At 40.4% G+C, this 22,175-nt stretch overlaps 1 protein-coding gene across 3 annotated transcripts in view; it reads left to right on the forward strand.

Moving 5' to 3' along the window:
- The window catches only part of MYO16 (myosin XVI), a 574,710-nt gene that overhangs the window by 280,139 nt on the left and 272,396 nt on the right, over positions 1-22,175 (forward strand). For all 3 annotated transcript variants that reach the window (XM_082701002.1, XM_082701003.1, XM_082701004.1), the window contains exons 11-14: positions 55-165; positions 7,943-8,008; positions 18,493-18,620; positions 21,200-21,305. In XM_082701002.1, the coding sequence (XP_082557128.1) occupies positions 55-165; positions 7,943-8,008; positions 18,493-18,620; positions 21,200-21,305 (411 nt within the window). The remainder of the gene's footprint in view (positions 1-54; positions 166-7,942; positions 8,009-18,492; positions 18,621-21,199; positions 21,306-22,175) is intronic.

Below are 22,175 nucleotides of genomic sequence, written 5' to 3' on the forward strand. Positions count from 1 at the left end.
GAAGAGAGTTGATTGGAAAGCAATTAGAATTGATCTTTTTGTTTGTCTTCCCAGGTCAAGCTGATGCCTCCCGCTCCCAGCGATGACCTGGCGACGCTCAGTGAGCTGAACGACGGCACCCTGCTTTACGAGATTCAGAAGCGCTTTGGGAACAATCAGATATACGTAAGTGCCCTTGAGCCGGCCTTGGGTGCTGCTTTGTCTTGCTGCCGATGTCCCCGCTCTGTGCTGCCGACGTCACAAGGAGAGGGCTTACCATTGTTTCTGGTCTTGCTGATAGCGTAAGGTTGATTTCTCAGCGTTCGGCTTCATTCTGATTCAGTTCTAAAGCAAGTTCAGCAAAGATCCAAATTTCAGAGCTGTTAAGTGAAAGTTAATATCCTGCGGGCTGATGGCTTTCCTGTTGTCGAGGTTGCTGTGGAAGATCTTGCTAGAAACCGGAGGATCTGCAAGTCACTTCTAAAACGGCTGTTTGTTTCCTGTACTTTACTTAGCCTGCTGGATCTGGAGAGCGAGAGGGCACTGGGCTGGGAGGGTGTTGTCCTTTGTGCATGAAAGGAGTCTGTCGTCCCTTTAAGTTATCAGGAAATGCTTTGTTTGTCAAGTAAATAATCTATACACCAAACTCTGATAGCAGGATATGAATGTATGACTCAGATGACAAATAACCAGAGAATCAATCTGCTGTGCTTCTAGCCTCGCTTTATATGTGCTATTTCATCCGACATGCAGAACAGTTTAGACACCACGTCGTCTCAGTCCCCATCTCTGTCCGTCGGTCTGTCTCCCTCTGCTTGAGTTTGTGATATTCAGCTGAAAGCAATTCAATCAGAACGTCTGTAGAGAAATCTGATGATGCCCATATGTGCTAATTCTTTTTGATAACACTCTTCCCCCCCCCCCCAGTCTACTGAGAAATTGATTAAGTAATTTTCATGTAAATGCTAAGTCTGAGATTTGCTTATAAGTAATAAATCGTCAGGTGCTGATTAGCCTATGAAAATTCAGTGCAGCATCTTAATGCTTGGATAAATTGCCTGCCACCGTAAATACACTTAGAATTAAATGCTTCTATCAAAATGAGCGGGATTGAGTCCTTGGCATAAAGTGGTGAAAGCTGATGACTCCACTCTCTGGGACGGCCCCGTTATTTGTGTGTTAGTTTTATTCCATCTTCTCACCTTTGCCAACGTGGTGCAGATCCTTCTCCTCTACGTCCTCCTCCTCCTCCCTACCTTCTTACTGAGTTATCAGAAGGCCATTGCTTGAATTGTGTTGTGTTTCTTTATTTCCTGCATGCTTCTCCAGTGCCTCTGTCTCCCCAACGTCCACGTGACCTACCCTCACCCCGGTGGTCGCAGTCCTCATCAAGGCCTTCGCCATCTCTTCTCAACAGCCTCCTGACCTGCCGAGGAGACCTTGTTCCCTTTCAGTCTGATCTCACCAGGAGCTAGAGTCATTCTTATCATGAACAAATGTGATCTTAACACTCCCAGTCTCAGAGCATCTCTGTGGCGTGTCACTTCTCACGGGAAGATGGCCGCAATCTTCATACACGATCTGGGCCCCAGATACAAGCTGATGCTCTCAGCCCCCGGGCGACAGCCCTTCTGCCTGTGTCAGGATTTTCCTTGGGCTGTTTTTCCTCCCCCTAAGCTTTTCTTTCTACCCCATGGAATAAACACTTAGCTTTATAAACTCCCACTGGGAGTTCTTCAATCTTTAAGTAAACCTCCCCAGCCCTTTCTGATGAAGTCACAGTGGATCTTCTCAGGGCTCGTGATGATCTCCCTCACTGGTGATTTGATGGTGTCCAGTGCTGTGCTAGATGCTGGGATCCATCCATACTGGGTTTGCTCCCTGGGAGGCCTGGTCAAGCACTTTCCCATCTCAAGGGACAAGTACTTCCGATCTGTTTATCAGAATCACGGCTCCAAGTCCTCCCCACACTGGGCCATCTTCTTAGGTCATTTCTGCCCACTGGGTTTCTCTTCCTTTCCGGATCCTGCTTTGCTAAAGTTCACATCAAATGCACATTTGCCGCTGCAGGAGACATGCTTTTCCTCTCCCACACCTGAAATATGGAAGAGCTTAATCGTGTCAGATCAATTTTGTGATGAGTGCTCTAAGCCAGGTTATTTGAACGTGCCTTTAATGCATAGACAAGCCACTTAACCATTATTGATTGAATAATAACAAGTGATTCTTAAAGTGTAACCTGTGGACCATTGGAAGTATGAACTTTTTATTACCATTCTGCTGTGAGAGTAAGCATTTAGAACCTCTTATGACAAGTTGACGGTTTTGTTGCTGTCTGTTGAGTCTAATAAGAATCCAGGTTTGCATTTTGTGGGTCTTTGTCTTTTTCAATGCCATATTTACAGGAATTCACTTTTATCACATTTTACAAAAGTATCAGTTCATGATGCACTGGAAACAGAAGTGCTCCTTCCCACAAATACAAAAACCCACTGGTTTCAGTGGCTGGTGTGTTCAGAGATGGTCTGCGGACCTCCACGCCCACTCCCCCGACACGCCCCTCCCCGGCCCTCTTACTCTTCTCCCAGGTTCAGGCTGAAGTGCCTGGTTCGAGTGTCGGGACTGATCCCTCTTTGGTGTCCCACATCTGACTCTCCTGCAAATCTTAGCAGCCCTCCTTTCAGAATGTACACAGAGGGGCCCTCCACTGCTGCCATCGCCCATCAGGGCCAACATAACACGTGTCTGCTAAAGTAATGTCTAACCGGCATTTTCATCTCTTCTTGCTGTAATCTGACTAGTTAATAAGATGATCTTTCGAGAAAGTCGGTAAGTCGCCTTCCCTTTCCCCCCCTTTCCCTTTCTCTTTCCTTGCCGAAACCCAGGAGCAAACATAACTTGCCCTTTTCTCTAAGTACATATATATTATTTCATGTGGATGTCAGATTGCAAAGGTTCCACATAGCGCGTAGCAGAAGGATGAGCCCAAACCATCCAACAAAATGAATTGTAAGAATTGAGACATTTACTTGCTAAATAATGCAGAGAATAGAGGCATTTCTTTCTCTGAATAATCACTGTCACATAGGACAGCGGAAATAGAATACACAATCAAGTTTCTTTTGGATGGCACATAAACGTGAAGGGAATATTCTCTTCGTAACCACAACTGGTGGGACTCAACACTCATAAAGAAAGAAACCCCCCAAATAAACCCAGGCTCCTGCTACATCTGGTTAGCTAGGTAGGCAGCGTGGCTCAGCTGAGCCACTTACTAACTGAACATTCCCCTCCAGGGGCCCCACTGGGGTTTAGTAGGTCTTTTTTGTAGGGGCAGCTCAGGAGGCTAAAGTTGACCAGCTTGTGTCAGAAGCTGAAGTATCTCTCAGTAGGAGGCTATTTGAAATTAGGAGGACAGACGCATTTCCCCCCAGATGACACTGCCCCCTAGCCTGGAATCCGAAGACGCACCCGCCATATACAATCCCTTTCGTGCCATTCCCTGTCATTCCACTCAAGCTTATAGACCCTGGGGAGCTCTTAACATGTGTGAGCTAGTAAGAGTAAAACAGCGATAGTTTAGAAAGATGAGGAAAAGGAAATCTGTAGTTTTCTAAATTAAAAAAAAAATTCTTTCTCTGCAAAACATTTACAGCATTACCTTTCATCAAAGCAGCCTCTTGAGAATATGGCATAAACCTGTATAAACTCGTATGTTAGGAGTCCATTGTTAACACGCAGATCACACTTTTCTAGAATATTTTTTGTTGTTGTTCATCACAAAATACATTTGCAAAGACAGTCTCAGATTCCTTCATTAATTAGATCAAAATAAAAATTATATCTCAATAGAAAAGTGCAATTTAGAAGCATATTTGGATGCATATTTTTCCTTCCTTAGCAGATTTCTCCTTTCTCCCTCAGTCTACTTTTTTTCTTCATTTTTCTGAGTAATTTTCAGATACTTCAGTACAAAGGTTCCCATTTGGTTCAATCATTTTACTTTTCTTTTCTCCTTTACTTGGCTATAGAATCCTGGCCAGTCCTTCCATTGAAGTCAATGTTGTCTTGAATCACAACATGTAAAGAGTCACACACCACTCAGGGGTGTATGGTTTCATGAATTTTCATTTGGTGAACATGCCTAGGTAGCCAGCAGCTTCATAAAGAAATGGAATAGTAAGAAGCCCCTTCCTCAGTTTACCCTACCCATCACAAAAGATTTTGGCATATATAGGTACAGATTTGTTTTGTTTCTTTTTGTTGTTGTTGTTGTTGTTGTTTCTGGACTTCATATAAAAGGACTCACCCAGTGTGCTCTCTTTTGTGTCTGCTCTCTTTCTTTCTTTCTTTCCTTTTAAGGATTTTATTCATTTATATGAGAGAGAGCACAAGTGAGAGAGCAGGAGAGGGAGAGGGAGAAGCAGACTCCCCACTGAGCAGGGAACCCGATGTGGGGCTCGATCCCAGGACCCTGAGATTATGACCTGAGCTGAAGGCAGTCTTTTAACCAACTGAGCCACCCAGGCACCCTTGCCCACTTTGATTCGTTGTTGTGTTTCTGATAACCGTCTATCCTATTCCTTGCAGCACTAGCTGATTTTTACTCCTCTAAAATCAGCTGCTGTGTGGATATATGCTCATTTATTTATTTACTCTACAGTGGAAGAACACTGGAGTTGTCTCCACTGTTCGGTGATTGAATTCTGCTGTTACAATTACGTGAATTTTGTGGGTGATACTGTTATAAACCATCTTGGTCCCTTTTTGGCAACATGTGTACACAAATATTTCCATGAGACAGCATACAGCTATTTTCGTGGGGCGTGAACCGAGCCTTGGACCGCCAGCGTTGCAGGTACCTCCAGCCTGAGTAAATACAATGAAACACTTTCTCATAGTGGATACACTCCCACCACAGACCTTGGTCTTAATGTTTCCCCGTGTAGACTCCCACTGCTGCATTGCCATGGCGTCTCTGTGGTTGGTGACCAGATGACCCTGGCAAGTGGGTCTGTCTTCTGTTGTATGGATTCGTTTGTGCCTAAACCAGTACTGAGCTATCTTAATCACTAAAGCAGATAATAAATCTTGATCTAGAGAAGTGCTCTATATATCATGGAGGGTTAATATCCCTCCTTTCTCTGGGACATTTAAAAATTTTCGGTGTAGAAGTCTTGACCTTTTATAGTAGATCTGTTTCTAGGCCTCTTTCAAACTCTGACGCTATAAGAAATGTTATTTTCTTACTGAAAATAGCAAGCAAATTTCATTTTTTATGGTGTATTGCAAATATAGGGATATAATTTCATTGGGAAATTCATGTTTTTTCTGCCCAATTTACTAAGTTCATATGTAAATATTAATTTAAATGGAGATTCTTTTGGATGCTCTGCATATACCGCATATAGTATATAATGACTTTTATTTTTGTCTTAAATCTTGACAGTTTCCTTACTCTTGTTTTATTTCACGGGATGGCCCTCTTAATAAAAAGATGATGGGGGCGCCTGGGTGGCTCAGTGGTTAAGCCGCTGCCTTCGGCTCAAGTCATGATCTCAGGGTCCTGGGATCGTGTCCCGCATCGGGCTCTCTGCTCAGCAGGGAGCCTGCTTCCTCCTCTCTCTCTCTCTGCCTGCCTCTCTGCCTACTTGTGATTTCTCTGTCAAATAAATAAATAAAATCTTTAAAAAATAATAAAAAAATGATGGGAGGTAACAATAAGCTAAAATAGGCATCCCTATCTCATTTTGGATCTCAGGGAAGAGCTTTCGATGTTTTATCATTAAACAAGTTGTTCGCAGTAGCTCTGCCATAGGTGTGGTTAAATTTCATTAGATTGAGGCAGTTCTTTATATTTATAGTTTTAAAAATTATTATTTTTAATTAGTAAGCACTGAATGCTATGAAAAGTTTTTTGACTGTTGAGTCTATTTTGAGATGATCATATGGCTTTTTTCCTTCACTTTTTAGTATTATAAATTACAAGAGTTGACTTAGTAATATGAAGCCAACCTTATGTTACTAGAACAAATCCGAGCTGGTTGAAGCAGATTATCTGTTGAATGTATTACTGGATTTAATTTGCCAATAGTTTGTCAGGGTTTTTGCATGTACTTTATGGAAGAGAAGTGCCTGTAATCTTCCTTTCTTTCAATACACTACTTTGGTGTTTTCTCTACTATTATTTTCTGGAGCAATGTATATTTGCTCATTTTGCTTTTTTGTTCATGAATGTTGGGAAGAATTCACCAGTGAAGTTTAAATTTTCTTTGTGGAAAGGTTTTTAGACATAGATTCAAATTTCTTTTACAGAAAAAAAAGTAACTAGTCAGATGTTCTGTATCTTATTGTGTTGGTTGTCGTCCACATTATCTAAATATCCATCATGGCTAAAATGGGATTCCCAGTATCTCTTCAGCTGTTTTCATGTCTGTGTTGTCTGTAGCAATGTCATATTTAGGATACCAGTAGTTTGTGCATTTTGTCTTGTTTTCTCAATCTTGTTAGGGTACTCAACATTTTATTACACTATTCAAAAGACCACCTTTTGACTTTCGTTTCTAGTCCATTAATTTCTGCTGTTATACTGATTTTATTTCTTTATATTTTGATGTAATTTGATGAGCTCTTCAAAAAGTATACTTAGATCATAATTACCAGCCTTCCTTCTTTTTTAACATTATAAATAGCATATCAGATAATCATTTCTATACTAAGTATATCTTTGGTTGCATCTCACAAATTAGGATATGTTATAATCAAAATATCTTCTCTTTTGCATTGCAGCTCATTTTTTGGCTCATAGGTTATTTGCAGATGCATCATAGAATTCCCAAACATTTGGTGATTTTCTAGATATCCATTATTATAATTCTGGCATGATCAGAGATCCTACCCTATGTGGTTCATGTCCTTTACATGTAATGAAACTGACCTGTGTTCAATTTCAAAGAATGTATATTCTGCAATTGTTTGGTAACAGTGTTGTATATGAGTCAATGAATCACTTGGTAATTATTTATTTCAAAATTGTATCTGCTTATTCCATGAGTTACTAAGAAAAAAATTGTTTAAAATTCCCTCTGTCATTGTGAATTAATCTTTCTCCTTACAGCTGTTTTTGCTTCATATATTTTGTGCTTGATTTTAGTCTCATAGAAATTTTAAATGCTATATCTTCCTGGTTGATTTAATATTTTATCATTGTGAAATGCTCATTTATATCCCTTTTATTGTGTGTGTGTGTGTGTGTGTGTGTGTGTGTGAATTGAGTGTTGCTAAACCACATTTGTCCTGTTCTTATTGTTTGCAGGTGTACCCTGCTTTACCCTTCACTTGCAGATTTTCTTAATCTATAGAGAGTACTTCAATCTAGTTCATAATCTTCATCCTTAAGAACATTTAGTAGCTTTACATTTGATGTAATTTCTGATTTGGGGGAATTTAAATCTATTATTTAATCCTTGATTTCTATTTATTCCATCTGTTTTTTTGTGCTTTTATATCTCATTCCTTGTCCTTTTTTATATTAGAAAGTATTTTTATTTGCTTCCTGTGCTTTATTCATTTTTCAATTGTGCATCTTCTGTAGCACCATAGAACTCATTACCACATTTATTTCCTTCAGTATATTTTGCCACATGTTTTAATTTTATATTTTTTATTTAGTCTGATTCTCACAAAACCCCTTTAAGAAAAGCTTTCTTAGAATCCTATCATTTCACTTGTTACATGTTTAATGAATCAAGCATATATGTTTTACTTTATTTCAATTTGACTTTTCTATTTCTTTATTTACAAACTTTATTTACAAACTTTTAAAATAGCTCACAAAATGTTGAAGTATGGACTTTATTTATTTTCTATATTATGTACAGTGATTTTAAAGTTATATCACTTTTAATTTTAAGTGTTCTCTTTATACAGTCCCCCAACTATTTTTATCCTTTTCTTTTAACAGACTTTTATTGGAGATATCCTCTTGCTTGTCAACCCATTCAAAGAGCTTCCAATTTATTCCACAATGGTGAGTATGAAATTTAAAATATCATTTAAAAATGTGGAATGATGCTCACCAGACATACCTATCCGCATCAAATGGTTCAGAAGAAAGCCCAAAACAATAAGTAAAGTCAAACTTCTCAGAAAATTCTAAATTGATATTTGCATAATAATGACTTTCATTTGTTCTGAGACAAAAATGGAAAAGAATGTGATCTTATCAAAAATGCCTTTGCACTTATAATGTGTCATTTTACTCCAATTGTAGTTACTAGACAAACTTCTAAAATTAAACAATACATGACTCTACTTTCCATACCTTCTTGACTAATTCAAGATCAGGCAGCTTACCGTCCTTATTTCAACATCATCACTTCTTTCAGAATCGTTTTATGAAGTTAAAACAATGAAAATGAGAAAGGACAATATAGAATTTTATGCATTTTTCCAAATGACTTTCCACTTTCAATGATGAGACTCCCAAAATTAAAAGAGAAATTTCTTTTGGAAAATTATTCCAGATAACTGAAAACACGACATAATTTTCAAGTAGTAGTCGATCAAGAAACATCATTGTGCAGCTCTCTCTTTTTTTTTTTTTTTTTTTTTTTTTTTTGTTTTTTGTGAGCACAAGCTGGTTCCAGTGAAAGCAGAATCCTTAATAGGGAGCAGGAGCATGACAAAGAGGCAAGGGGAGCAGGCATGTGTTCCTGAAGAGGGACATGCTCTTAGGTGTTGGAGGGAAAGGCGGCAGGAGAGAGGTTGGAGGGAAAGGGAGAGAGAACACCTGCTTTAAGCTCCCAAGGAATCAATGAAGAATTCTTAAGAAACCTCCCCTGAGACAGAGTGCCCCACTCACTGTCCTAGCCACAGTCCTCGCCAAAGTCACTTGAACTGTTGTTTTAAAACTGCTGCACTTTGCCAGGTGTCCTCACTCCACTCAGGCTGATCCCAGCCTTAGTCTTAGGCCACCTGAGTGTGTGGTCACCTGTTGGGGCAGCACGAGAGCAGTCACCGGCAGTCATCGCAGGAGTTCTATCAGAGGAGTGCAGCCTGACCTGTGATGATGAAATAGGCATGCACTGTTTGTATTTTTACTTCTTTTTATGTCAGTTCTTTTTTTTTTTAAAAATATTTTATTTATTTATTTGACAGACAGAGATCACAAGTAGGCAGAGATGCAGGCAGAGAGAGAGGAAGGGAAGCAGGCTCCCTGCTGAGCAGAGAGCCTGATGCGGGGCTCGATCCCAGGACCCTGAGATCATGACCTGAGCTGAAGGCAGAGAGGCTTTAACCCACTGAGCCACCCAGGTGCCCCTTTATGTCAGTTCTTAATAGTTTTGTTTTACAAGGATTCTGTTCTTCCAAAGTTTGGGGCATATCATTATTCATGAGTCCTATTTATTTTTTTAATGTTTATAGAATTTCGAGTGATTTCTTTCCATTCCCAATGTTGGTCATGTATGCCTTCTCTGACTTTTTAGAATCAATTTGCTAGGAATTTCTAGATTGTATTAATTTTTTCCAAGAAAACATTTCCTCACCCAATTTTTTTCTACTATGTATTTATTCTCTATGTGTTTGATCTCTGCTTTTTCTTTTTATTGTCTCCTTCTTTCTAAGTTCTTGGAGTTTCATTTGATAATCATTTAAATTATATAGTTATATTGCCAATTTTCTGCCTTGTATAAATAAGTATTTGGGACTTTTAATTTTGCTTTAACCACAGTTTTCTGCATCTTTTTAAAAAAAGATTTTATTTATTTATTTGAGAGAGAGAGCAATAGCAAGAGAAAGCATGAGCAGAGGGGAGAGGCAGAGGGAGAGGGAGAAGCAAGGTCCTTGATGAGCAGGGACCCTGATGCGGGACTCCATCCCAGGACCCTGAGATCGTGACCTGAGCTGAAGGCAGAGACTTAACTGACTGAGCCACCCAGGTGCCTGAGCTTTCTGCATCTTTGATGCTTTCCAAGTTCATTATTCTTCAATTTAAGAGAGACAGCAATAGAAAGAGAGAGAACTCCTGCTATTTCAAACTGCCTATTAATGTGTTGTTTTGGGCTTCTATCTATGGTATTACATTGGGTCATAGAGTCAAAAAGAATCTTATGTTGAGACAAAAGCCAATTTTAGATATTGCATAAAATATATACATATATAGCTATTATATAAATGCTTCTATAGATCTAGCAGTCAAATTCTGAGGATTAAGGAAAATATAACATAATGAATTCTTTTAGTACAATATTACTTGTCATGTTATATTCTATTTCAAGTGGAAAAAACTGATTTTCTGGTTTCTTCATTTTTAGGCTATCAGTAGTGGAATAGTTTTCTGGCTTCAAGCAACGTGTTGTATTTGCAGGTCTTTCAGGAATACTTGTTAATGGAGAAAAGGAGAGATATTAAGAGACATATTTCCCTATTAATGTAGGAGTAAAACATGATGCAATGAGATTTTTGCATGAAGGGTTCATTAAAACTTAAAATAGTGAATGTGACATATATCCTATACGTATCATCCTTTATATCCATCAATTCCAGTGGATTCTGGCATGGAATGTAACAGGAAAATAAATATATTTGGCTAAAATAATGCACTGATAAAAAGCTTACAACAAAACTGCCCACTTTTAATAGGTCATAATGAGATTTTACTGTGTTTGGTGTTTTGGAATTCACTTCCATTTTGCAGAATCAAATAGTTTGCACTTTCCTGGTCTACAAGTAGTAACATGTAATATAATTATAGACATTGGGTGAGCATCCCCTGTAGCATCCTTAGTACCTTGTGATTTTATGACAGTTACTTGCATACTGAACCACATCAAGTTATCTTGCTATCCTATGGACATGCAAGAGAAATTTTCCCTTATTTTTATGCTGAGAAATTATGTAATCAAGTTTATGCTTATTATCTTAAATAAAAAATTCTGTTCAGATAGTTTAGTTTCTTCCCTCATTAGTTAAATAAAAGAAGAAACTGAAATACTGAATATGATTATATCTATAAAGATTATGTAGACCAGGAGAATGACTTCTGTGTTTCATGTTGAAAAACAAATCCAGGAACATCATCTGTAGCTCACTTTAATTTTATTACCATTAACTGTGTTATGTTAAGCTTTGCATAACATTCATTTCATGGGAGGCCATTAATCATGGATGCAGAGCCTCTACGTTGAACTGCATTTTGAGACTAATACAAACACATGGCAGGAAGCAGCCCTCTCCCAGAGGTGGTCCATAGCCGAAAGCAATGTTGATGTGACGCGAACAGTCATTGGGGGGAGTGGCACCCAGGGGGCCAGAAAGCAGACAGATGTAAATGAAGTATAACCAGCAGGGCGGGGTGCACTGTTGTGCTCCCCATTTATGTTGAAGGTGAGTGACTTTGCTTATTTTAAACATGTAAGGGGTAGGGGAGAAGGAGAAAAGAGAAAAGTAGCCAGATCTTTCTGAATAGGCTTTGCAAAAGAAGCAGGGTTATGATCAGGAACACGAATGCTTCAGCAAACCAAGAAACATTTATTGAGTCCATTAAACACAGTATGTTATGTTAGGTATTAAGGATGTTAGGTATTTGGGGATGCTAAGTAAGCTTCTCCTCATCCTTAAAAACTGCACTGATATTCTAGAGATAATGCATAATCAGATTTCCCTTGTTGATGAGGACAGCAAGATACCTGTATTGAGAGTATACACTATTAATTGACAAGTCAGAATGTTGGAGGGAAGGAGGTCTTCCCAAGTTGAGAAGGCATTACTTGGAAAAACAATGGGATTGTTGCAAATTCTAAGGAATGAATAAGATTATGGTAAGGGGAGAGGAAGTATACTTTAAAGAATTGTCTAGAGTCAAACTATGGGGACCAAAAATATAGGATCATTAGAAGAAGGCACAGACTAATCTTATAAGAGCAAGAAGTTCAAAATGTTAAAGAATTGAAAATCTGGTTTGGATCTACACTTTAAAGCTAAGTTAGAGAGTTTGAGTTTTAATTTTAGAAAATAAAGACTCACTGGAAACAAACAAGTTCAATACAAATAGTGTTTATAAGTCTTTTGCTATCAGTTTGAGAAGAAGAGACATTTAGGCAGGAAGAATAATTAGTAGGCACTGAAATAATTCAAGAGTAAGCCTAGTATGGGGACTCTGGTGGTAGTGGGCAGAGGTTGAGTGAGTTTCTGAAAGGACACTAAGAACCTGCAGAGAATTTCATTTGAGGAACAAATAAGAGAAAAGGCATCCCTTGAAGATACAGGTTTTGATTCTGTGAGTCTAGGAGAATCTATAAGAAAAAAAAGAAGAAAAGAAAAATTGATGAGGAAAAAACAGGTTCAGGTGAATGTACAGTTTTTGGAGGTTAAATTGAAATGTTGAAGTTCTCCCTTGGATGCAAAATCAGGAGTAATTCACATAGATATTTCATTTTAGAAGATTTCTAGGAGTCACACCAAGTTTAAGAATGAGGTAGAAAAATAATAGAAAGCACTGAAGGAGGAGGAGGAAGAGGAAGAGGATAGGGAAAGAGGCAGGGGAGAGGAAGGGAAGACGGATGGGGAGACCACAGTGACAGGGCAGATGGCTGCCAGTAAAGAGCCGGGTCTAGGGACACCTGGCTGGCTCGGTTGGTTGAGTGGACTTTGGCGCAGGCCTTAATCCTAGGATCCTGGAATGGGGCCTCGCACTCTGGGTCCCTTTCTTCCCCCAACCCCCCAGGTAAAGGGGCACACTCTCTCTCTGTTAAATCGGTAAAATCCTTAAAACAAACAAACAAACAAACAAAAACAGGTATAATGCATTGTTGAGGTAGTAATTAGAAAAGATAAACATCTTGGTGTTTGTGCCATTGTGGAAACCAGTGAACACGTGAATGTCATGAGAGTGGACACATCAGCCATAGGTATGCATGGGCCCTCAAACATCCATGTCAGACTGGTCTCAGATATTTCTCACTGTTCCCTTTACTATGGATTTCACAAACCAAAGATGTATCACTTAGAAATCTCAGTGTGCAAAATAATGATGCCATTCCAGATAAAAGACCTGGAGATAATTTCTCAAGATCATATTTATGAGTACACAAGGACACAGAAATGCTCAGAACCCGTGTCCTCCATTGGTGGTGAGATTAAGCTCTCCTACTGTGTGAAATGGCATCTAGTGTAGGGTGTCAGGCTTAGGGCTTCATTAAATGTCAGACCCCGCTTGCTCTTGGTCTCCTAACATTCCCACTGCACGTCTGGTGTGGCACGCAGCTGAGGGCTGAGCGGAGCGTTGTACCCCTGGACGAGTGGGGCTGCAAGGAGGACCTGGCGTTGTCTAGGGCTCATCATGTGGTAGGTCTGCTGCAAAGAGTTCCGCGTCTGTCATCACATCTACTTACAAAAGGCAATGCAATCAGTATAAGAATTATTATTTCCACTTTGGAGGTGAAAACACCAAGCCTTCAGTAGAATTAACAAATTTTCTAAAATCTTCTGTGAGTGGGAGGGACAAAATTTAAAACGAGGTCATGTAACCTCAGAGCAGATGTGTGATGAGCTCCTCTCAGCATCACAAACGTAGAGCCCAGAGGCAATTTTGTTTATTATTGTACGTGATTCTTTGTAAAACAAACAAACAAACAAAAGCACAAGTTTTTTTTTTTTTCCAGAATATGTCCTCTATATGGATAGTTATATAGATAATAAGTAAGTAATCCAATCAGGCAAGTAGAGGGACGTATTTTTACCATAGCATGAAGCCAACCACCTCTTAATGTCAGGGAGGTTCCACAGGTTAGGGGACCTGGAGGGCTGGGGAGCCCCCTCATCCGTTGTGGAACAGCGTGGTTGGCTTCAGAATTCAGAACAAGGTAGGATTCTGCCAGCTCCCAGCAGTTTACCGAGAGGTGCCGTGCATGAAAGTACAGAGAGGTGATTCATAAAAACAAAACAAACAAACAAACAATGAAAAACCAATCCTTATTCATTAGAAGCAGAGAGTCCAGCCCAGGGGCAAAAGGAGGTGCCCTGCCCATGAATGAGGCTGATGTGATGTCATCTCGCCCATGAGTTCCAATCAAGCACTTAAAATTACCAGTGACCAGAATCTTATTCCCAGATGATGCAGATGGGGAGAGAATAAGGTGAAGGGGAGAGAGAAGGCGTGTGGGATCGGGATGCTGGTCGCTGACGGTAGTTGCTGGACCCGTGAGAACGTGCAATAATATTAATAATGAAAATGACGGTGGTGAGGATAACCAATCTGAACGTTACATGGCTTGTCAGAAGACTGAAACTGTATAAGTGAAAATCTTCAAGCTTCAATAGAAATAATTAAGTAGAATTGATTACTATTTTAATTAAATGCACTGTTATATTAAAATGACTGTTTTGTATTTATACCCCTTATGAAGCTAAGTATTGACGTTTAGCAGAATTACCAACTATTACGAGGTGTTACCTGGTAATCGAGTCAAGTATTACCAGGTTATAGCAATGGAATATTCTACAACAGAAAGTCTGACACCATGTGGAAAGGAGAGGACTTAAGAGAAGGGATCTGAGAAGTGTTAGTTTGATTATCATGAGAAAACATCGATACCCAAGATCCCTTATATGTCTAATGTCCAGTAAAACTTGGTCTTAAAAGTAGATGTGACCCCGAGGATGTGAAGAAACGGAGTAGGAGTCACACATGCTCCTGGCTGTCTTCTGTCTCTCCTTGTTTGTAACATCTAATGAAATTCTCTGCAGGATTTTACAGATGGATCGTAAAAGCATTCTGTTAAAATTTGATTAAGCCCATGTTGGCCTTGGGACGTGAGATAGTATTAGTGCAAGTATTCAAAAGGAACAGAAATTTGTCCTGCAAGAAAATAGAGCTGGGCTAGAACTTCCTGGTTGGTTTATGAGTTACAATGTATACATCACTATTATTCATTCTTTTGATATCCATTTTAAATTCTGGAATAATTAAAAAATACAAAAATCTGAGAACTATTTCAAATAAGGAAGTCCTATTTGCTCGCAAACACTCCTGAGATTGGGACACGGCTATAATGATGTGCTAAGAACACTTCACGTCCTACTTCAATTGCAACATTTGTTTCCTGCATAGAACAGAAAATAAAGCTTTGTTTTAATTATATGGTGTCTTAGATTAGTTTGTGTGGTATGCTATGAACACAGGCAGATTCCTTTTCATAAGCAATGACAACCACTCTCCCGAAACTATTATCCTTTCATCCAGTCACTTTTAAAAAAAAAGATTTTATTTGTTTAATTATTTGAGAGAGAGAGCATGCATGTGCAGGGAAAGAGGCAGAGGGAGGGGAGAAGACTCCCTGCTGAGCAGGGAGCCCAATGTGGGACTCGATCCCAGGACCTGGAGATCATGAGCTGAGCCAAAGGCAGGTGCTTAACTGACTGAGCCCCCCAGGGGCCACTCATTGAACCTTTTATACGTTCACTATACATAGGCACATATGGTCGTCCCACTGCGGTCAGGGTCACGGTGGGACTGATCCTACTTCTGACATAGCATCGGAAGGTCGGTAGTAGCCTGACGCTGTGTCACGTGTCTGCGTCACTCACTGCACTTGATCATCTTCCGTCACCCCAAGAAGAGGGTGTATACAGGACAAAGAGGTATTTTGAGCCTGCCTTTGGCTCAGGTCATGATATAATAAATAACATCTTTAAAATAAATAAATAAATAAATAATGTATTTTGAGAAAGACAGACCACACCTGTAAAACTTACTACAGTATATTGTTGTAAGTGTTCTTTTTCATTACTAGTTATCATGGGTAATCTCTTACTATGCCCAACCTATAAATTAAACTTTACCATAGTTAGGTATATATAGGAAAACACAATGTATATAGGGTTTGGCACTCTCTGTGGTTTCAGGCAACCCCTGGGGGTCCTGGAACATAGACCATATGGTAAAGGCAGGAGAGGGACAACTGTACATGTGCAGAAAATCCCTGCAAATACTATCATATCTCCATATTAATTCACTCAGATATATTGCTGATACTTTCAGACTTATTAACTATGTCCTTTTACAAAACAAATCTTCATTAGCCTTTGTGCTTTTTTGTGTTGATGGTTTCAGTTCTCAAAAATGTATTCTAAATGTCCTATAGTATTTTATCGTATTAAAACACAATCCATTATATTCATCCATTAAACCCTACATTGGCATGTTTTCTGCTCTTGCAAAGAGTGCTAAGAACCATTTCATGTGTGCTTTTTGTGAAGGTCCGAGAGTTTCTTCAGGGAGATTCCTGGTCAAGCCCCCCTTACGTTTAGAAGTTGTTACCAAATCTCTGTTACGATTGAACAACTAACTCTCTATAGTGCGGTGCGTGTTTCTAGTGGTGGAGAAAACTGCCTTTTGAAACCAAGCATCACCACTAATGAGCTATGTGACCTTTGACCAATTACTAACTTCTTTGCTTTAATTTCCTCACTCTTAAAAAGGAAGATATTCTCATAGCCAAGTCATAGATTTCTAAGAGAATTGGATGGATACCAAGTGCTTCGAACAGCAGCAAGCACACAGCCAGTGTAAACCATGACCATTATTTTGAGGCCGTTGATAATGTTATCAGTATTTTATACGTCACCTTCCTGTTTGAAATGGCATTTCCCTGGTTACCAGAGAGTTTCTGCTTCTTTTCTCTTGTTTACTCGTTATCCTTTTCTGTTTGTATTTTTTGTCTAATTTTCTATTTTCTTTCCAGTCTTATTTATTTGTAGGAGTTGTTTATAAGACACAGCTTAATCTCCTCTGTGTCTTTGGTTTTTATTGTATTACTGTGTGTATGATCTTTGTGGTCAAACACCAACTGTCAAATATACGATTTTGATATAGCTTCATCCTTCCCATTAGAATTTGCGTTTGGGAACCCTAGTTCCTTATTCCAAAATCATGAGAGTATTCTTCTGTTACCTTGTGTAAATGTTTTATGCTTTGCTGTTTATATTGAGACTTAAGTTCATCTGGAATTCATTTTCACACCTGGCGCGAGATAGAGATCAGCGTTCCTTTCCTTTACAAATCAGCCCATTCTTAATGCCTAATGCATGCAACATCCCCCTTCCGTAACCCAATCCACACCCATGTGTGGGCGTGGGTCGAATTCTCTAGTTTGTCCACGTGATCTCTTCTTCTGGCATCTGCACCAGAACCACGAAATTTGTGGATTTGGGCTTTCTGGAGTTTTTATTGAGCTACAGTGAACATGGGTTTCTAAGTGCCCTGATGGGTAGATTTTCACAAGCCCTCAGATCCAGAACATATCCCGCACTCCAGGAGCCCTGCTCTTGCCCCTCTGTGATCACCAGCACCTTGACCAAGATACCACCGAGCTGACTTCTACGGTGTAGCTTCGTTTTACCTGGTTTTGTACTTAATCTTATAGAATGTTCTCTCATGTCCCGACAGATGCCACCCAATATTATGTTTGTGAGATTCACCTAATCATTTTTTATAGCTGTAGGTCATTTATTCTATTAAAAAAAAGTATTTCCCCGATGATTTTAAATGACTTCAAACATATGAACAATTTGCAGATAAATAGCACAAACAACTTTTTTTCCAACCATTTTCAAATGATTTGCTGGCATGCTGTCCCATCAACCTTGAATACGTGGGTTGTGCATTTCCTGCAAACAAAGGCATTCATTCCCTGTGAAACCTCTGTACCACTCCTGGAATCAGGAAATTGCTCCTGATGCACTCTGATCCTCCGGTCAAGACATCCCGTTCAGGTCTTTCCTGTCGCCCCGGTAATGCCCACAGAGCCAAAGACCCAGGTCGCCATGACAGGGTGAGCAGACTTGACCTTGTCTGGACACTTCCCTCCATCTTCTGATGAGATTCCCACTCTCAACAGCCTTGAAGCGACAGGCCAGTTACTTTGTAAAAGAAAAATTAAGTTTGTCTGATACTTCTTCATGACTCAGACACCTCCGTATCATTCTGTGTTTCTTCTAAAGTAACAGAATTTACTGGTACTCAAAAGGACTAAACATACTGGCACCATGACAATCCTCATAAGTCACTCTGTCCCTGAAATTTTTTGATTTTCTGAGAAGTTTATAAGTTCTTCCATGTTTCAGTGGCAAGTGCTTTCTACCCTTCTAGCTCACGTTACTGAGATGAAATGTTGCCGAGAGACGTTGAGTGTGATGCCCTTCCCCGCAGGTGCAGCTTACTTCACAGGTTCCATCGAACTGGATGTGTGTGAGTTGTTCTGCTTAAGGACAGCAGAAGAATTTCAAGCCTGTGAACCAAGTCATGAAAGATCAGACACCCGCCTCTCTTTTATCATTGTGAATGCTTAAAACTTGCTGAAAAGGGCATAATTTCCCAAACGTTTGTAGTTATAGACGAGTTTCAGATCTAGAGCTTCCCTGGCGTTTGAATCTTGGGAGTGAGTCAGCTGTGTCCTGAGGTGGAGAAGCCCGCACCTTCTCATGACGTCTGTCTCCCACTCTGCCCGGCAGGTGTCTCAGCTCTACCTCAGCAGCACCGGGCAGCCCTGCTCCTCCTTGCCGCCTCACATCTTCTCCTGCGCCGAGAGAGCCTTTCACCAGCTTTTCCAGGAGCAGCGGCCCCAGTGCTTCATTCTCAGGTGAGCCCGCCCCTCGCCCTCCCTCCCATGTTGCAGTGATGCGCTGGGGGCTTGGCTGTGATTTTCTCCTCCTTCCCTTTGGTTCATGTTCATTGACTTCCTCAGCACCTGGTGGTCCCACGTGTCTTTCCAATAAGTAATTTGACTCGTTACCAAGGAGAAACATCTCTGTTCTTAGAAATAGCCCCAAGTGTGGTGGAATCAATATCAACACACTTAACCTGAAACTCAATTCATTTTGAAGATTTACTACTTGGGAACAGAGTGGTTTGGCTTTCAAACCTCAGGAATCATGGGGAAAGAAAGGCATCCGCGATCAGCCGCCACGATGTGGTGCGGACCAAAATACAGATGATTACCCTGCAATTGTGGGTTTTCTCACCTGCTTCTCGCTATTTACCTACGCTCATCTTTTACCAAGTATACACTGGAAGTATTTCATACTGAAATATCATGGAAACATTAGCTCCTAAATAGCAAGATGCCCAGGATGATTATTTACATGGAAGCGAAAATACACACACACAAGAAGCACAGGACATGGAGGTGACGTGAGATTATGTATTGATAAAGGATTGAAGTACTATTTAGGTATTAAAATAAGACTTGCATTGAGAATTACATTTCATATTAGGAGCAGCCTGTACCAGAGGGGGCTTCTGTAAATCCTCAGCTTTTGCCCAAGTTACAGTAAGTAGTGTCAGCTGGTGGCTGAATGCATCAGTGAACCTTTGCCCAACTCATCAGAGTGAGATGAGAGAGAGGAAATGTGGACACCTGGATAGAACCCAAAGACATTTAAATACTTAAGTTAGCACTTATTTATACACTTCTAAGTGACTAATGTGATCAGAAGTTCCAGAGAGGGTCAGATGGATGGCTTGCAAACACCCCGTGCTCTGGTTTTCAAAATAACACACAAATGGTTGTGTTCACCCTTGTTCTGAAGTCTCCCCAGCCCCACAGGAGAGGCCCTGGGGGCATGGTGGCCCCGACCATTCTTGAATCAAGCAACTGTGTTCTCATCTGCTTATCTGTCTGATTGTCTAGTCTAACTTTGACCAAAAAGGGGAACATTTTTTAAAAATTGTGAGATTGTGGGGTGTATATATATACTAGTGTGGTCATTAATAACTGATGTTTATTGAGAACTTAGTAAGTGCCAGACCCTTCACAAGGAGCTTTCCATGTATTCCCTTATCCATTGCTTTAACAGTCTTCCAAGATACGTATTTTGTGTGTGTGTGTGTGTGTGTGTGTTCCAAAATTCATTGATTATGCACCACACCCAGTGCTCCATGCAATACGTGCCCTCCTTAGTACCCACCACCAGGCTCACCCAATCCCCCACGTCCCCTTCCAAAACCCTCAGATTGTTTTTCAGAGTCCATAGTCTCTTATGGTTCACCTCCCCTTCCAATTTCCCCCAACTCCCTTCTCCTCTCTAACTCCCCTTGTCCTCCATGTTATTTGTTATGCTCCACAAATAAGTGAAACCATATGATAATTGACTCTCTCTGCTTGACTTATTTCACTCAGCATGATCTCTTCCAGTCCCGTCCAAGTTGCTACAAAAGTTGGATATTCATCCTTTCTGATGGAGGCATCATACTCCATAGTGTATATGGACCACATCTTCCTTATGCATTCATCTGTTGAAGGGCATCTTGGTTCTTTCCAGTTTGGTGACGTGGCCATTGCTGCTTGAGATTCTCTCTCTCCCTCTGCCTTGCCCCTGCTTGCACACGCACACACATTCTCTCTCTCTCTCAAATAAATAAATTAAAATCCTTTAAAAAAGGAATTTGATGAGTTATGAAGCATGCCTGAGAAATAGGAAAAGTATTATCTTATTAATAACAAGTTTGGCAAGGGTCCGTTTGTTCTGGACATGCAGAACGTCAGGCTGACAGCAGCCTCAAGGGGCAGCTGGCCATCTGAGGATCCACCTTACTCGCCTGGTCACATCTGACCATCTTAACAACTTAGTTTCAGGAGCTGCTTGCTTTGTGTTCATTTTGGAGAGAAGACAAGGGAAGTGTAGAAAGATCCCATGGGTCTCCAGAGGAAGATGGAATGTCTTTCCTGGAAGGCTCAGAAAGATTCAGCAAGGTCATGTGGTGGAGCTCTAGGACATGCATCCCCACTGTAGAGGCCATCCCCTGGGGCCACCTCACTTACCTTCATTTACAAAGCTGAGGACAAGTCGTCATTGTCTTTCTTTTCAGCTTGACCTCTGTCTGCTGTAATTCACCTACACATGTGGCTCTACCCTGTGAGACATTGGATGGCAGACTTGCCTCCCACTGATATGAGGCTCCAGCATCTAAAGATGTTGGGGTTAAATTCATATGGCGTCCCAGCATCTAGAACACCACAGGGCACGTGACGTAGCTCGTGTGTACTAACTATTTTGGATGAACAAATCAAAGGGAAGAGTTAGATGATACCATACACGCATCAAAGGGCCAGTCATTCCCTCACCATCTTTGTATCTGAGGATCCTCTCTGCCCATTGGATCTTTTACTACATTCTCCAAAGCAGTAAACTTGGGTTTTCTCTCTCTGGTTTCTTTTAGTGGAGAAAGAGGATCCGGCAAGTCTGAAGCCAGCAAACAAATAATGAGACACCTCACCTGCAGATCTGGCTCCCGCAGGCCCATGTTGGACTCCAAATTTAAACATGTAAGTTTATTGTTTGGGTTGGAGAATAAGTTGAGCCAAAAAATCTGCAGTTTCCCAATAAATGGGAACATCATGATAAGACCATGATTTGGCCATAAATTGGCCCAAGTTTGCAGAAAGAAAGGAAAAAAGAAGATTGGGGCAAATTAATGCTGCTCAAGTGAGGGTTCATGTTCTTGTACGTGTTTTCAAATATTTGAACATACTCTTCTTATATTTGCTCAGAACAGTTGGATTGAAAACATGTAATAGACTTAGAGCTTGTTGTTGCTTGCCTGGAAAGGGCCACTTTGGTGGTCACTACCTCTGAGGGGTGTGGCCTGATAAGCACCTTTTGGGGGGGGGGATCACAGAAAGCTGATAATAAAGTGTCAGCATATATAAAAGAATTGATCATGGGAAATGTTAACACTAATGGGCAGGTAATACACCTTCACCCCCAATATTGATTTTTTAGACATACAATGTTGTGTTAGTCTTAGGCGTGCAACACAGTGATTGGTTGTGTGTGTGGATTGCAAAATGATCACCACAGTAAGTTTAATTAGCATACGTCACTACACATCATTAAATTCTTGTGTGTGTGTGCGCGTGCGCGTGTGTTGAGAACGTTCAAGTTTTGCTAGCTCAGCAGCTTTCAAACATCGCGAGCGGTGCTGCTCGCCGTGGTCGTCACGTGTGCGTGAGGTCTGCAGGACTTTCCTGTCCTGTAACTGGGACTTTGTGCCTTTTGACTCCCATCACCCCACTTAGAACTGATTTCGTTATATTCGGTAACACCTGCTTTTATATGAAGATCTCTCATCGACCTCCTTCACCCAGTAAATTATTAGTAAGATTCAAGGAGGAACCAGAGAGGCCTCTGAGCAG

Source organism: Mustela nivalis (genome assembly GCF_964662115.1).
Source record: "Mustela nivalis genome assembly, chromosome: 15".
Lineage (NCBI taxonomy): Eukaryota > Metazoa > Chordata > Mammalia > Carnivora > Mustelidae > Mustela > Mustela nivalis.